Source organism: Neophocaena asiaeorientalis, unplaced genomic scaffold (assembly GCF_003031525.2).
Source record: "Neophocaena asiaeorientalis asiaeorientalis breed wild unplaced genomic scaffold, Neophocaena_asiaeorientalis_V1.1 scaffold91, whole genome shotgun sequence".
Taxonomy (NCBI): Eukaryota; Metazoa; Chordata; class Mammalia; order Artiodactyla; family Phocoenidae; genus Neophocaena; species Neophocaena asiaeorientalis.
Genome location: NW_020173198.1, coordinates 2,664,437 through 2,682,051, shown reverse-complemented (window position 1 = coordinate 2,682,051; position 17,615 = coordinate 2,664,437). Strand labels below are relative to the sequence as shown.

Sequence of the window (17,615 nt, the reverse complement as noted above, 5' to 3'; positions counted from 1 at the left end):
TCCCCACAAGGCTCCTTCCCCTCTGCTGTCACCCTCTCCATCCATTCCTTACTTGGGAATAAAGAAGGGAGTGGACCTGTATCCCTGCCCCGTGGAACTTGCATCCGTAGCCAGTGCTGAGAGAGGACGGGCGGGGGAATTCAGTCCAGTTCAGAATCGACGCTTGAGGACTTCCTTGGTGGCGCAGTGGTTAAGAATCCGCCTGCCAATGCAGGGGACATGGGTTCAAGCCTTGGTCCAGGAAGATCCCACATGCCGCAGAGCAACTAAGCCCGTGCGCCACAACTACTGAGCCTGCGTGCCACAACTACTGAAGCCTGCGCACCTAGAACCCATGCTCCACAATAAGAGAGGCCACCGCAATGAGAAGCCCACGCACCGCAACGACGAGTAGCCCCCGCTCGCCGCAACTAGAGAAAGCCTGTGCGCAGCAACGAAGACCCAACACAACCAAAAATAAATAAAATTGATTCTAGAAGAAAAAGAAAAAAAAGAATTGATGCTTGAGGTAAGATCTTCAGGCCCAGAATCAACAAGGCAAAGAATGGGGGGCACCCCAGATAGAGAGGACAGCCATCCTGAGGCTGCACGGAAGCAGAACGACTCTGTCTGGGGAACTTGCAGGAGAGGGGCAGCTGTGTGCAGGCGAAGGGGCCCGGGTCCACAGGGAGGCTCATAAGTTATGGGGGGGAGCTGGGTCTTCGTCCTGGGGTTGTGGGGAGGCACTGCAGTGTTTTAGCAGAAAGATGAGGGTAGAGGCACCCTGATCACATTAGCATAGCGAAGAGGCTTTGGCTGGTGGGGGAGGACAGATGTGGGATTTACATCTCACCTCCACGTAGGAGATGAGAGCTGCTGCCCTGGACGAGGATGACGGGAGTGAAGACAAAGAGAAGTGACCCACCCGTAGGGGAAAAGCACTGGATTTGGGGTGTCCTGACATGATGTGCAGATGTCTGCTTGCACAAGCAGGACCATCCTGGGGAGAAGCATGGAAATAGGACCAGGTTTGGGGGAGACCATCATGAGTGGGTACTGGCCGTGTTGATTTTTGATGCCTTTGAAGATCCAGAGTGGAAACACCAGGGAGGTGGCTGGATATGGGGCTGGGGGTCAGGAGGGGACTAAGAACTCAGGAGTCCTGGTGCGTATGTGGCTGCTGAGGCTAATGTCGAGGAAGGGCCTAGAACTGACCTTGGGAGTATCTCCATTTAACAGAACAAGGAGGAGGGGGTGGGAAGGGCTGCCTGGAGCCCAGAAGAGGGGCTGGTGGGAGCTGGGGGAGGGTGTGTGCACATCATCTAGGCCTCTGGGAGCTGGTTCAGCGGAGTCAGGGGTGGAGGGCAGCTTGCAGTGGGTCGAGCCATGAGGGGAGGTGAGGAGGTGAAGGCCAGCCCTTCCAAAGGCTCCTGACAACAGACAGGAGAGAGAGCAGAGCCAGTGGGGAGTGGGGTCCTTACGGCCCTTTCTGCTCCAGTCATGGGGATGGGTAAAGAGGGGGTGGTCCTCCACTATGCCAGAACGATTTATGTCCAAGCCAATCGCCCCCAGGTTGGGGTGCAGCGGCTCTGCATCTGCCCAGAGCCCCGTGAGGCCTGGCACCCAGGAAGGAGGCTTGGGGACGGTCCCCATGCCGCCTTCTCATCCCAGTAACATCCAGTCCGCTACTGCGCCAGCACCCCCCCACCCCGCCCCAAATGCTGTGGGAGGACGAGAGATGAGACAGCCAGGCCAAACTCCCACCCATACCCTACTCTCAAATCACACCAAACTGCTTAGAGTTTCCTAACTACCTTTGCGTGTTGCCTGTCCTAGCCTTTGCTCGCACTGTTGCCTGTGCCTGGGAACGCCTTCTCCCACCCACTGCCCGTCTGGCCATGCGTGCTGTGCGTACCTTTAAAAACCTGGCTTGAGGGTCTCGTCTGTGAAGGCTTCTCTAGCCTCTGCCTTCCCCGGGGTGCCCAGCCCTCCACCTGGAGTGACCTCCAGGAGACCCCATCGCGGCACCCAGGGTGATTTGCTGCACTCCCTAGACCAGAGCCGGGGGGCCGGCAGGTGATGGAAGAGGCTGGAAGGCTCTGAGGTGAGTGACTCACCTGGGGACTCACAACTAATAAACTGCAGAGCTCATTCCAGCCCTGGTCTATTTCCTCGTGGCTTCCACGGGGTTAAGTGAGAGTGTACAGGTAAGGCCCTCGCACAGTGCTTGCAACAGAGGGGACTGCACCACTATAACGAACAATGTAATTACTACGGATAGCTGATAACTTGTTGAGCATCTGTGGCTCTAGGTGTCAGGGACAGAGCGGAAGCCAAGAAAGCTCACTGCTCTGGCGCGCAGGCAGATAAAGTGCATGCACAGGTTCAGAGACTGGGACGCGCGCCTCATGCCTTGGAGCAAGCGCATGTGATGGGGTGATCTGACCCTGGGGAGGGCAGCTGCGCTCCTCCCTGGAGGCCCCGGCCCTTTGCTCCCACCCACCCACGGCGGCTTCCCCGAGAGCAGGATGCTGGCTCCGTTGAATTCCCCCTGGAGTCCAATCCAACAGGGTCTCATTTCCTTCCCCGCATTGTTACACGAGATCTGAACATCAAGCATTCACGAAAGCCCCGATGTGCAGATATTCACCTTTCGTCCTGCAGCTTTCGACCCTCCCCTGGGAGACCCGATTAAGACGCCCTTCTTGGGGACGATAGGCAGGGTGAGGCTGGGAGGGTTTAATGCCAGACGTTTCTCAGAGCTGGGACAGGCAAGTCTGCTCAGAGTAAGCAGGCTCGCCCTCTCCCACAAGCCCAACATACAGGGGCACACTGGCCCCTACACATGCATACGCGCACACGCGCACATACACACACACCCCTACCTTTCTTCCACACACCACTACATTTCACAACCTCTGAAAACGGTTCGGAATCTGCCCGATCACTCTTCAGACTCACAACTGGCTCCTGCAGAGAAAAATCCAGCAAGACAGGGATGGGGTGCAGTGGGGTGGGCGGCAGTACGGGCCCTCCTACTCCATCAGCCTCCACAGGGCACGTCCTCAGTCAGGGGTGGCTCTCCGCTGATAGGAATGGCAAGGGCGGGGGCGGGGCGCGCCTGGGAAAACCTGCACCCTCTCCAAGGGCACGTCTTATCCCACAGCGCTCTTCCGTATTCACAGTCCACGTCGCACCTCACCCACCTGTTTGCTGTGGTTATTTTTATTTTTTTTTGCGGTACGCGGGCCTCTCACTGTTGCGGCCTCTCCCGTTGCGGAGCACAGGCTCCGGACGCGCAGGCTCCGCGGCCGCGGCTCACGGGCCCAGCCGCTCCGCGGCATGTGAGATCTTCCTGGACCGGAGCACGACCCCGCGGCCGCTGCATCGGCAGGCGGACTCTCAACCACTGCGCCACCAGGGAAGCCCCTGCTGTGGTTATTAACGTGCTTCTTAGATGCCCAATATCCACAACGCTGTCTTCACCTCCATCCTAAGCTAGTCATTCCCAAGCTTTGTACTTTGTATCAGTCGCAGAAGGGACACATGAAATGCCCTCCATGTGCCACGCACTGTGCTTACCATGTGACCGGGGTCCAATTTGAGCCTTCCCAAGATGACGAGAGCTCTGGGTTCTCCTACTGTAGGTCAGCGGAAATTGACCCAGAGGGGCTCAGTGACTTGCCCCAAGTCACATAGCAGTGAGAAGACAGAACTGGAAAATTCAGGTCAGGGGGGCCCTCAAACCCCTATTCACTCCACAGCACGCCCTGTTCCCCAAGGAGTAAGAAACGTGGGCAGGGGGGCTCAAGGATCTCTTCCCTCACGTCCCTGGCTATGGTTTCAGGGACTCTGGCCACTGCAGGAGTTCAGCCCTGCTGCTGGGTCCCCACAGACCTGTGTAGACATCTGTCTGTGTGCTCTGAGCTCTTTCCAGAGAAGGCACCAAAAAAAAGAAAGAAAGAAAGAAAAAAAAAATGAACAGCCCAGCTAAGCTGAAATGTTCTCCTTGGAGAGGAAGGGAAATAAAATTTGACGAACCTCTGCATAATGTTCAAGTTATGAACGTGTAAAGTGATATTCTGCACATATGCTGGGAAGCATTTATCTTCTCCCACATCGTTGGGGCCTGAGCTGTTCAGGACCAGCGAACAGCAGCTTCTTGCTGATGAGGTATAAAGAGGTCCTGTCTTCTGCCTCAGGAGAACGAGGGTGCCCATGGATGCTCCGGGCTCTCCCACAGCCCAGGTAACAGAAGATGCGGTGTTAATGGAGCAGCTTGAGACACCAGGCTGCTCATGTAGCTGCTGTAAACATTTCCTGAGCACCTACTATGGGTCCCGTGCTCTGCCAGTCATCACCACCTTCCTAGTGGACGTGCTCTGTCCACAGCCGTGAGCAAGGTGGGCCTGTGTGCCAGGCTGGCCTGACCTCCCTGACCACACCTGACAGGCCCAGGACTGGACAACTGACCTGGGACTTTGATGAAGGGGCGCTGGGATGCTGAACCTGCCCAGTGATGGTGGGGCTTGAGCTGAAAGTGGATGAGGCAGTCAGGGCTGAGGTCTCAAAAGAGAAGTATTCAGCCAATCACACACACACACACACACACACACACACCCCAAACTGACCCCCAACATGTTAAATGAGCACCTATTAGGTGCCTGGCCCAGTCCTCGGTGCTCAAAATACAGTGGGGAAGAAGTCAGCAGAGCCCTTCCATCATGGAGCTCACAGTCTACAAACTACCAAACAGATAAACAAATAAAATAATGTCAGGTTGTGTAGGTGCTATGAAAAAATAGCAATGATAAAGAGTGACTAGGACAGGGTGTATGGGGGTGTACAAATTTAGATGAAGTCATTAAGGAAGGCTTCACTGAATATGTGACATCTGAGCCATGACCTGAGTGAGCCAGCCAGGTGAGGATTCTAGGCAGGGGCACAGCAGGTGCAAAGGCCCTGAGGTGGGGATGAGCTTGTAGTGTTCAAGAGACAGAAAGGAGGCTCATGGGGCAAGGGAGAGATGATGGGGTCTGTAGCAGTCAGAGGGAGGTTCTGGTGTGGCCCCCACCATCTTCCACTGTGCTACTTCTTGGCTTAAACCCTTCCATGTGCCCCACGGAGAGTCCAACTCCTCAATGCTGCCCAGCCCCATGGTCTCCTTCCCCCTTTTCCTCCTCAGAGTCTGTCATCAGTCCTGAGAACCTTTCAGTTCCCTGCCACCAAAAGGCATTATGGCATGTCCAATCAGCTCCCCAAAAGCAGGCTATGATAAAGATTTGGGTACAGGTAGTTTATTTAGGAGATGGTCCCAGGAAATATGATAACCATTTGCTTGTCCTTCCATCCATGCATCCATCCATGCATCTATGCATCCATGCATCCATCCATCCAGCATCCATTCATCCAGCATCCATCCATCCATCTATCCATCCATCCATCCAGCATCCATTCATCCATCATCCATCCATCCATCTATCCATCCATCCATCCATCCATCCATCAATTCATCCACATAACCACCCACCCAACCATAGATACATCTGTCCATCCACTCAACCGTCCATCCATCTATCCATACATACATCCACCTACTATTTATTGTCATCTTCTCTATTCCCAGCTGGACTCTAAGGACTCAGGTGATCAGATGTGGTCCCTGACCTTGAGGAGCCCTCCTCCTCTAGCAACCGTCACTGATCCCACTGCTGAGTCTTTTTTTTCACTCAGTGCTGTGGCACAGCCCAAGAAGGAAACCTTGGTTCTGCCTCTCTGTGACCCTATCTTGGTTCTAAGAAGCATGGGGCCCAAGGGCAAACACTCAAACTTGATTCCCTTCTTGGTTTCTCAGGCTCTGTTCACATAAGCCCAAGGCTACCTCATGCCCCATAAAACATTAAAATGTCCCAGAAATTCCAACATAGTGGGGTCCAAACTCTGCCTCACCCAGCCTGCCCCTTCCAACCCGCAACCCCCCAGAACACTTCTGTCAGATCACTCTAGTTTTCGACTGGCGCCCTGTGGCCACTGAGGCCAGGCCTCGGGCTTCTGATTCCCAGTGGTGGCCAGAGGTGACCCCATGTGCACTGACCTCTCCCGGAAGTACTTGATGGCCTCAGGGTCTATGAAGGTCGGCTCCTCCCGGTAGCCCTGCTCAAAGACCTTGCGCTTGTGCCGGAACTCAATGACCGTCTTGGTGTAGGAGTTGAGCGTGGTGACAGAGGCTGCCATGCAGCAGGTAAAGGAGCCCCACGCCAGGCTGCCAAGAGACGAGGAGAGAGGTGCCACGGTGAGGGTGGGCAGGGGACAGAAAACCACACCCACCAGACATCCAGACCTGAGCATGTGCTGCCGCAGAGAAGATCCCTGCCCCACCCGTGGTCTGGCCTGGGAGACAGCATTATCTGTGCATTGTGATGCAGACACCACAGGCGAGAAGAGAGCGGGTCATTCCATCCACAGGTTGGCATCAGGGAAAGCGACCAGAATACAACAACGCTTGCAGTCGGTCTTGGAGGATGAGTGAGAGTTTACTAGGGGGAACAGCATTCCAGGAGGCGGGAAGAGCGTGTGTAAAGGCGTGGAGACAGGAGGCAGTAGGAAGCACGCCACAAACCGTAGGAGGTTTGAGGTGCCGAGTGAGGGGGTGTGAGGAGGTTAGTTGGAGTTGATGATGGAAAAGTAGGGGGGGGTCAGATGCCCTAGTAGCTGATTTTCCGTGAGAGTTAGATCACCCTTGTTCACGAGTGATGTTGGCAAAGGTGTTTCGCCTCTCTGCCTCATAGAGTACCATGTCACAGGCCTGTTGCAAAGATTAAAGGAAACGACCCATTAAAAATATCTGAGAACAGCGCCTGGAAATAGTAGGCACTCAAGAAAGGTTTGCCCTCGTTACTGCCATCACTATTATCAACATCCTTACTACCCACTTCTTTTTTTTTTTTTTAATTGGGATAGAGTTGCTTTACAATGTTGTGTTAGTTTCTGCTGTACAGCGAAGTGAAATCAGCTATATGTATACATATATCCCCTCTTTTTTGGACTTCCTTCCCATTTAGGTCCCCACAGAGCACTGAGTAGAGTTCCCTGGGCTACACAACAGGTTCTCATTAGTTATCTATTTTATACACATTAGTGTATATATGTCGGTCTCAATCTCCCCATTTAGCTGACTTGGTTTCCAAGCTCTTTGTTAGACTTTGGCTCTCTGCTCACAATTCTTCCGGGCACAGCTGGGGACTCCTGGCTGCGCTCACCTGATGTGGATGTCAACCAGAGCTGGAGAATCTGTCCTGTCCACATCTGGAGAGAAGGGAAGCGGGGTGTGGAGCTAGAAGAGTCAGCTGGCCAGGCTGCTGGTTGTCTCTGCTCCAGCGCCCACTCTAGAAATGGCCTCCTGCCTGCTTCCTCTGATCAAGACCGTGCAGTAACATGTAGAACCGGAAGTGGGGTACCCGCCTTGCTCCAGCTGCACCCGGTCTGGTTCCCAGGTACCTGTTGCCCAGTCTCTGTCTTGATAACTGGTTTCCTACACATCAAGGGCTCAGTTTTGTTGCTGCCAACGCTGCACTGTCTCAGGGCCTCCAGCCTCCCCTTCCACCAGCCACCCATTGGGTCTCTAAACATCACCACCCCTGCATTCCTCAAGGTCAGTGCAGCCCACCTCCCATACCCACTGCTCTTCTCTGTGTCAGCCTCAGAACGTGCACCCGGTCTGGTTCCCAGGTACCTGTTGCCCAGTCTCTGTCTTGATAACTGGTTTCCTACACATCAAGGGCTCAGTTTTGTTGCTGCCAACGCTGCACTGTCTCAGGGCCTCCAGCCTCCCCTTCCACCAGCCACCCATTGGGTCTCTAAACATCACCACCCCTGCATTCCTCAAGGTCAGTGCAGCCCATACCCACTGCTCTTCTCTGTGTCAGCCTCAGAACACCCAGAACGAAAGCAAGGGGAAATCTGAGGATTCCGCCTTTCTCCCGGGGATCCCCATTCATCATCTATCCCTTATCGCAAAATCCTTTAGGACGGGGCTTCCCTGGTGGTTGAGAATCCGGCTGCCGATGCAGGGGACACGGGTTCGTGACCCAGTCCGGGAAGATCCCACATGCCGCGGAGCGGCTGGGCCCATGGGCCATGGCCGCTGAGCCTGCGCGTCCGGAGCCTGTGCTCCGCAACGGGAGAGGCCGCAACAGTGAGAGGCCCGCGTACCGGGAAAACAAAGAAACAAACAAAAATCCCTTTAGGAGATTCCCCTGTTTTTTTCGTAAGAAACTAATTTAGGTCCTCTAGAAACTCTATCTATAATAGACAGCTGCAGGGTGTCAGTCTGGCCCCTCTAAGAACTACCCTGTCCACCAAAGGGCCTAGTAGGTGACCCCACCCTACTGTTCACAGATGATTGGAGGAGGGCCGAACATCTGGCCCAAGCTGGTCCAGTCAGATACATTGTTCTTTCTTCTGAACAATGAAACTGAAGAGTCTAGCTCAATCTGGGATGTCTGTTTGAACTGGAGTGATGGAAATTCAGAACATGAGGACAGAGAATGAAGAAGCAGGCTTTTCCTGGGATTCCATGAGTACACGTCTGTTGGTTTGGTCTGACCAGCACCCATTCTGTAAACGGACCACTACTCCCCTCCTCTCGGGCCGTGTGGTTCCTGTGGGGTTGGCCTCACCCCCAAACTTTAGGGGTGTGCACATGACCTAGGCCTGGCCAATGAGAGTGTCACTTCCCTCTGGCCACGGTAATTGGTTCAGGGATGGACATGTGACACCCTAATTAGGCTATCGAGACTCATTCCCAGGACTTGTGCTGAAGCTATTGGGAAACAGGGCTCATCTTTTTTCTGGGGTGCCAAGCTGGTGGGATTTGAGCCAGGAGCTGCTGGAGCCCATTTGGTCACCACCCCCCCCACCCTGAGAATGAAGCTGACTCAAAAGGAAGCAGAGCCACAAAAAGGAGCTAGATCCCTGAGTTGAAGCCATTACTCCTGGACTTTCAATTATAGGAGCCCAAATGCCTTTTTTGGATTTTTTTCCCCCCTCAAGCCAGTGTGAATTGGGTTTCTTTCATTGGCAACAAAAGTTCTTATACAACTACTTTCTATAAATTCCCTTCTTTTGCATAAGTTCCTTTTGTAGTGATTTTCTAGTCTTTACAACCAGGGATCTTTACTCTGAACAGGTCTAACTCTCAACTCTGATGACTCAAGCAAGATGGAGCATCACATTCTATCACATACCCCTGTTTAATTTCACCACAGTCCTCATAACACCCTGCACTTCTCTTGTGTTTTTTTTTTCTTCTTTTTTCTTCTTGTGTCTTTTTATCTAGTAGGTGTTTGTAGATGCTCTTTACCAAGTTGAAGTTTCTCTCTATTCCTAGCTTTCTGCAAGTTTTTTAAAAAAATCACAAATGGATGTTGAATTTTATCAAACTTTTTTCTGCATTGATTGCTATGATTATGTGGTTTTCACCTTATGTCCCTTAACCTTCTGCCATCAATAATATAATTGCCTTACATATTTCCTGAGTGATTTAGAACCACGTCAGACCACATTATAATTTTTGCTTCAATCATCATGCATGATTCAGAAAATTCAAGAGGAAAAGTAAAAATGTTCTTTCTTCATTCCTAACATTCCGAGATGCCTTCTTTAATTTTTTTTTTTTTTTCCTGTTTAGAGAACTCCTTTGGCCATTCTTTTAGGATAGGTCTGCTGACAACAAATTTTCTTAGTTTTCCGTCATCTGAGAATGTCTTGATCCCCCCGCCTTTCCTTTCCTAAAGGATATTTTTGCTAGAAATGGAATTCTGAATTCTTTTCTTTCAGGAGTTGAAATGTCATGTCACTTCCTTCTAGCCCCATGGTTTCTGATGCAAAATCCCCTGTTTAAATTGGTTTTCCCTACAGTTAAGGTATTGTTTCTCTCTTCCTGCTTTCAATTTTTTTTTTCTTTGACTTTAGGTTTTTTTAAAACACAAGTGTATCATAGTGTGGATTTCTTCGGGTTTATCCTGTTTGGGTATCCACTCAGCTTGACTCTGTAGGTTTATGTCTTTTACAAAATTGGGGAGTTTTTCAGCCATTATTTCTCTGAGTATTTTTTCAGCACCCTCTTTCCTCTCCCCTTCTGGCACTCCAATGTTAGATCTTTTGCTATAGTCCCAGAGGTCCTTGAGGCTCTGTTCATTTTTTTAAAGTCTATTTTCTCTCTATTGTTCAGATCAGGTAACTTCTATCTTCAAGTTCACTGATTCTTTCCTCTGTCCTCTCCATTCTGCTGTTGATCCCACTCACTGAAGTTTTTATTTCGGTTATTGTATTTTTCAGTTCTAAAATTTCCGCTTGCTTCTTTTTCATATTTTCTAGTTCTTTCCCGAGACTTATTTCTTTCCTGAGACTTTCTATTTTTTCATTTGTTTCAAGGGTGTTTGTAATTGCTTGTTGAAGCATTCTCATGATTGCTTTAGAATCTTTCTCAGATGATTCTAACATCTCTGTTATCTCAGTATTGGGATCTCGTCTTTTTACTTTCAAGTTGAGATCTTCCCAGGTCTTGATATGGTGAACGATTTTTAGTTGCAAACTTGACATTTGGGGTATTTTTTTAATGAGACTCTGGATCTTGTTTAAACCTTCTGCTTTAGCTGACTTCCTCTGACACTGTTCTGACACAGGAAGGGGGAACACTGCCTTGTTAATGCCAGGTAGGAGTAGAAGTCCAGGTTTCCCACTGGGCCACCACTGACATTCAAGATGGAAAGGTTCCTGGTTACTGTTGGGCAGGGGTGGGAGTTCTGACCCCCTTAGGCCTTTGCAGATACCACTCTGGTTGGGAGGGGCAGAAGTGCCTCATTACTCCTCCCCAATTTGCCTCCACTGACACCACAGGGAGGGGGATGACTTCATCACCGCTGGGCAGTGGTGAAAATCCTGACCCTCCACTACTTCTCCTCTGACACCACTCCAGCAGGGATAGGGAGGGCTCTTACTTGTTACTGCCTACTGGGGGTGGGAGTCCAGGCTCTCCAGGTGACCTCCACTGACACTCAGGGGTGGGTAGGGCATATTACCGTCAAGCAGGGCAAAAGTCACAGCTCCCGACTCTGGTACCAGCTCGGCAGGACGTGGGCATGCAGTTAAGTGCCTCATTATAGCCTGATGCCATGAGATCTAAACTTGGCATGAGTGGGGTAGAGCCACAGGGTGGTTTTGCCGTTGTTGTTGTTTGGGGGTTTTTTTTGTTTTGTTTTTGGTTTTTTCCTGTGATGGGTGACTGGGTAGAGCAGTTATTGCCAAAAGTTTTCTGTCTTGGTAGGCTGGCCCTTTTCTGGTTCTTTGACTAGAAAGCAGACTTTTAGAGGCATTTTTGTGGTGGGGGGGGCGCGGGGGGTCGGTGCCTTTTGGCATTTCTGAGTTGCTGATTTCTTCAGCTCCAAATCTGGGATGTAGGAGACAAAAAGTACTCACCAGTGTGTTATCCCTTGGGTCCTTAGGCAGCCTACTGTCTTCCCTCCACCTCTCAGAGGCTTATTATGTTTGTTTTATGTCCGGGATTTCAGTTGTACTTAGCAGGAGGGTAGGGAGAAGTCTGCTCCATCTTCCCAGAAGTGCAAGTCCTTATTATTTGTTTTCGGATTGTCTTCCCCCACACTCCAGAATGTCAGCTTTATGAAAACAGGAGCTTTATTTCATTCACTGCTATTCCTTAGCACCTGAAACAGTGCCTGGCACATAGCAGGTGCTCAATAAATATTTGTAGAATGAATAAATAAAATTAAAACAGATAGAAAAAAAACCTGTTCTGGTTTTGATGTGGGTGAGGGGTTCAGGGGTGCATCTGTGAGTCTTCAACTTCCCTGCTCCCCAAAACCCCCGGCCCTCAGGCCCCCATGCAGGGCACAGATTGAAAACTTTGCGTCTGGAACGCCTGCTGGTGTTTGCAGCTTACATGGCTGGACTGGTACAGTGAGGCACGTGGGTGGTTGGCCTGGTTTTGGGAGACAAGGACAGAGTGGACACTGTGACACGGATGGGGGAGGGGAAGGGGGTGGCTGTCAACTAACTCTCTGTCTTCTGGGAGCTATAGGGGTGGGTCAGGGGATGCTAGGGGACCAGATTCAGAGATGCATGGATGCCACCTTGAAATCCACCCCAGGCCCTGCTCGGTGGAAAGATTGTACCTGGTCACTGAGGGAGGCAGCCCCTGTCCACCTGCAGGCAGATGGGCATAGGGTCACTGTGTGGGGCAGGACATGGTGCAGATGCTCGTAAGGTAAGCCATCCTCAGTGCCTGTGAACTGAAGGGGCCAGGAGGTGATGACGGCAGGTTCTGGGGGCCCAGCTGGTCCATCCATGGCCGCAGGGCACCCTTGGGCACCACAGTGCTCTCTCCCTGCCCTGGTCTTAGAGAAAAGGAGGCCAGTGCCACCTGCCTAGGAGGGGGGATGAGTAAGAGCAAGAGATTCCTGCTGACCACACAGCCTCTCGGTAACACCAGCAAACACCCTGTCCAGTGGTTCTTTGCAGCCAAGGCTCTTCCAGAACCCCCCTCCTCCTGCTGCAAGGGATCAACTTGCTGAAATGCCAGCTCAGCCCTGCAGAGAGGGCAGGGCAGCCTGGGATCCCCAGAGAGGGAAAGGGCTAGCCTGCTGTTTCCACAGGGTCATGTAGACTGAAGAGGAGGGGAGGGGAAGAAAGGAGGACAGTGGTGAGGCCACCACATGACACACAGATGGGCCCCAGAAGCAAACAGAGAGGGACCACCCTCCTGGGACCTTGCCTAACTTGCTACTCTCGCTGCGTGACCTGGGACAAACTACTTAACCTCTCTGGGCATCCAGCTTTTATAAGCTACAACTCTATGATGTTCTACTACCCTCATTCTGTCATGTGAATGCTCAGGATTGGAGTTTCACCGTGTGTGCTAGGGTAGGAGGGCCCCTTTATCCACCTCTCTCCATTTTGATCAAATGCAAAGCGGAAGTAGAAAGTGACTAGCTTTCCATTCTCCCACCATCACCAGGAAAACTGACATGCTGACATTCCAACCGGGGTCACAAACTTCAATTCCTGCAAGGTCAGACAAATGACTAAGTGAGGAAATTGTAAGGCAAGGGAAAGCAATAGGGAGCAGTGGGGACTTGGGTAAAGTAGAGAGCAGGTGCCTCATCTAAAGGGGGCAGCCTCTACTCAGCTGAAGCTGACTGCTGCCATGTGGCAATGCAGGCTAGACACAGACATATCTTCCAATAGTCAAGAGAAGCCAGAAACCTGGATTTTTACATAAAGTTTTTACGAATTTGAATGATAGAAATAAATGCACATTAAAAAAAAATAAACCACTGTGGCAGGTCAAACAAAATATCTACAGGCTGGGTTCGGCCCTGGGCTTCATGCCATTTGGAGCCTCTGAAGCTAATTGTGTGACTCGGGCCTTTGCCCTTTCTGAGCCTGTGTCCTCATCCCTCAAGTAGGCATGGCAACCCCTCCAAGTGGGAGTCAATGGCAGGACCGGAAAGCTCAGGGCTTGTATAGTGCCTCCTGCTGTTCCTGGTACAAAGTCAGGTGCTGACCAACCTTGGTCTCATCCACCCCTTCCCCACACCAAGCATCTGCTGTGTCCCCGTGCCCCCCACCCGCCAGGGTCTTGCCTTGGCACTGTCATAGGAGGACATGGAGAGAGTTAAGACAAAGAGCTGAAATAAAGGAGCAGGCAGGAGAGCTGGAGGGACTGGGGTGCAGGGCAGGGATGGGGTTCCGCAGCTTAGTGGGGGCCCACGGAGGGGAGTCTGGGCATGAGGGGAGGGTGTGGCCAGGGCTGGATCTCAAGGAAACACTAAAGTCCTGAAAACAAGCGTGAGCAGCAAGTCGGGGCAGACTGGGGAGAACAGAGCGCAAAGGGCTGCCTGCAAGCTCACCGATGTCATCCTCTTGGACATTTGGGTCACATGTCTCTCAAAAAGTGACAATGGCATTACCAAAGGCCCAATGTCATTACCACCATTTATAGTCACTGCCACTTACACTTACTGTGTATACACACTTTAAGAGCTGGGTGTCACATGGCCCTCACAATAATAACCCCATTAGACCTGCATTACTGTGATCCCTACTCTAGAGATGAAGAAGCAGAGACTCGGAGAGGATGGGTCGCTCGCCTTTAATAGCAAAACGCATCGAGCACATTCTCTGTGCTAAGTGCCTCATGTGCGTTATTTCACACAGTCTCCAAAGATGCCCCCCACCCCTGAGACACACCTCCTGGGGTTCATGCTTTGTGCAGCACTTTCTCCTCGACCCTGGCCCCATGACTTGCTCTTGACCATCAGAACGCAGCAGACGTGACACTGCGTGGCTTCTGAGGCAGGGTCATAAAATAAACTTGCAGCTTCCACTTGGATCTCTTGGGACGCTCTCCAGGGACCCAACCACCGTGCCTGAGAAGCCAGTCTCGCTGACAGCCGAGCTCCCAGTGCCAGCCAGCTCCGACTGCCAGCATTGTGAGGGGCCACCCTGGATGCCTAGCCCAGCGGGGCCCCAGAGGACTGGCCCCAGACAGCATCTGACTGAAACATCGTGGAACAGCCCGAAGCAGGACACCCAGCTGACTTGGGTCAACCCACTGAACCATAAGAGATAATCACACATTTTTTATTTTAAGCCACTAAGTTTTCTGAGGACGTTTGATAAATCAACAGAGAACTAGAGCACCACTCACAAGAGCCCCATGATGTGGAAAGTCAGGCTGTCCCCATTTTACAGCTGAGGATACTGAGGCGCAGGGAGGGTGAGTGACTTGGCCAGGCCCACCGCTGGTGAAGGTCAGGGTCAGGATCTGCTCCCAAGCTGCCTGATTCCCGAGGCCGCCCCTCAACCACGCCTTTATGTTGCTCACGGTGGCCGGCAGTGCCCGTCAGGGCGAGGTTTGAACCCAGGCTGGTGGACTCCTAACCATGGAACCTTCGCCTTCCCGTGCACGTGTGGCTCTCGAAAGCTGGTCCCCAACATCCATTGAGCTCCTCAGAAGCCCCAACCGACAAGCCCCTGCAGCCCGTTCTTCCTCTCCTGCTGGGCCAGGAGACAGAGGCTGGTGCTGTCTTGCCGTGGAGCTGGCCTCCTCCCTGGTGGGGGGCTGGGGGCAGAATTTTGACAAATGGCCACACACATATTAAACAAGAGAGACGACACTGCACAGCCCTGGCAAGGCCCCCAGATGCGAGGGATGAAAAATGGGGCTGATCTATCTTGCGGGCCTCAGTGACAAAGAGAAATGGATCAGACCTAATAGGGGCTGCGCACTGGACACCGGCCTTAAATAAGTCAAATGGGAATTGGGTGCCCTTTGAGAGGCTGGCCCGGGGGCGGGGAGCTGAGGAGCAGGGCAGGAGGCCTGGCTCTCAGGGGAAGAAAGGTTCCCGTGGGAGACCAGCAGCCTGTGCTCCAGGCCAGGTGGAGAGCCAGGGGCTGCTGGAAAGAGAGGCACGTCGGGGGAGGGCATCCGGAATCCTGGGCAAGTGACCCAACCTTTCTGTGCCTCAGTGTCTACATATGCAACAGGGGGTTACTGTGTGTGTTAAATTTCATGTCAATGACGATAATATTAGAAGAACTAGCGTTCCCTGAGCATTTACACGTGCCACGTGCTAAACACACATGAACTGTCTTACTATTAGCCCATCCCCTCTGAGAGGCAGAATATAGAGGTTGAGAGCGTGGGCTCCAGAGACAGACTGCCTGGGTTCAAATCCCAGCTCTGCTGCTCACAAGCTGGATGACCCTGGACAGGTTACTTAAGTTCTCTGTGCCTCAGTTTCCCCTCCATGAACCACCTACCTCATAGCGCTGTTGTGAGGTTTCCCCACAACTGCTCTACGTAAAGGGCTCAGGGTCTGTGTTGATGGGTCAAGGTCCCTCTAGGGCACATGCCTTTAGCTTTAAGGGGGCGGAGCCAAGCAGCGAGTGGGAAGGGGCAGAAAAACAGCAGGCGTCCCCACTGGTCACAATCAAAGCCTTTCTTGCTCCATTCTGACCACCTTCCCCCCAAGACGCCCTCTCACTGGCAAGTCTTTGCACCTGCCATTTCCCTGTCCAACACGTTATCTTATTCCCTCCTCCACCAGCTTGCCGGACCAAATTCTCCCCCGAGGACCCTCCCCAGGGGAAGCTGGGTCAGTGACCCTTTCTCTGTGCTTCCGTGGCTGTCTGTGACTCCCCCAACCCCGAGCCAACCACCCACATCATAGCATGGGTTCAGAGTACTGCTTGTCCATTGTCTTAATCCCCTGTTACCACACTGTCTCAGCCACTGCTGTACCCCCAGCACCTAGGAGCCCCAGCACCAGCTGCCCCCAAATAAGTGCTCACCCGGTTAATATGTGTTAAATGACTGAGTGGATAAATGCCCCTAAGCACCAGAACCGGACCTGGATGCCCTGCCTAACAGACAACTGTGGTCACTGTCTTTGCCAGTGCACATTCCTCCTTTTGAGAACACCTCGCTCCGCCCTTGCCCCACCCCCAGTTTTCCATTAGAGGACCTCTCCTCCATCTTCCTGTCCAAGAGTTTGGATGGGGCAACCCCACCCTCTGCACCACATGACTTAGGCCAGACAGAGCAGCTGAGTCTCCTCAGGGTCTAAATCATTGGTTGCAGTATGGTCACATGACTTAAGCTAACTCAGTGAAAGTCATAAACAAGATTTTGTCTGGCGATATTGGAAAGAGGCCCCAACTCTCTGCTGGTATTGCTACATTTGTAACATGTAAGCCTAGAACTGGGCTTGGTGACCACATTTGCTACCACCTGGGGAAAAGCTGCTTATGAATAAAGCCGCCACAAAGAGAATGGAGTCAGAAGTGGGGAGAGAATGACTGAGTTCCTGATCAGTCACCTGACCACCTGGATCCAGCTGTGCCTGAAGCAGACATTGTGGTAGCCCACCCAGCATCCATTCCACCCACTTAGCATGTGAGAGTTTTGGACTCATTCCTCGTTCCAGAGGAATGGTCCAGCTGAGCCAATGTGCTCATGACACTCCCCCAGCCATGGTGACAATTCAGAAGAGAGAAAATGACTTAAGTTGGGCTTATCAGAGGGAGGCTTGCGACTTTAGTGAATGTTAGAGAAGGAGCTCTTTCCCCCACTGTATGTGAAGGAAGAAGCACCAGCTTCAAAGAAGCTTTCTCACCACTAGGAGGGAAGCCCACCCAGGGACAGAGGTAACATAGGGAGTGGGCAATGCTCAGGTGACCACAGAGGAAGAAAACTCAGCCCTGATGACATCAGAAACTCTGGATCAAACGTTCCCTGAAGTCCATGCCAAGCTGCACTTTCCATTTACAGGAACCAAGGTATTTCCTTATTGATTGGACTGAGGTGGGTGGGTTTTTCTGTTACAATCCATGCCCCCACCCCCAGCTGAGCCAACTGGGTTTTTCAGTTCCATGAACTAATACACACCTCCTGTTTACTTAAGCTTGGGACTCTATCACTCACAAGCCAAAGAATCTTGACGGATTCTGCCTTTCTCTTGCACACCGTGCTCTGAGGTGCTGGTCCCTACAGTCAGAACCCTTCACTAGGCTCTCAACAGCTTCCATCCCACCTTGCAGAGCAGCCTCTAAGG

General features: G+C 52.1%; 1 protein-coding gene across 1 annotated transcript in view; it reads right to left on the bottom strand.

Moving 5' to 3' along the window:
* GSG1L (GSG1 like) overlaps positions 1-17,615 on the bottom strand; it is a 133,706-nt gene that overhangs the window by 19,971 nt on the left and 96,120 nt on the right. The window contains exon 4 of the mRNA XM_024744516.1: positions 6,074-6,241. Coding sequence (XP_024600284.1) covers positions 6,074-6,241 — 168 coding nt within the window. The remainder of the gene's footprint in view (positions 1-6,073; positions 6,242-17,615) is intronic.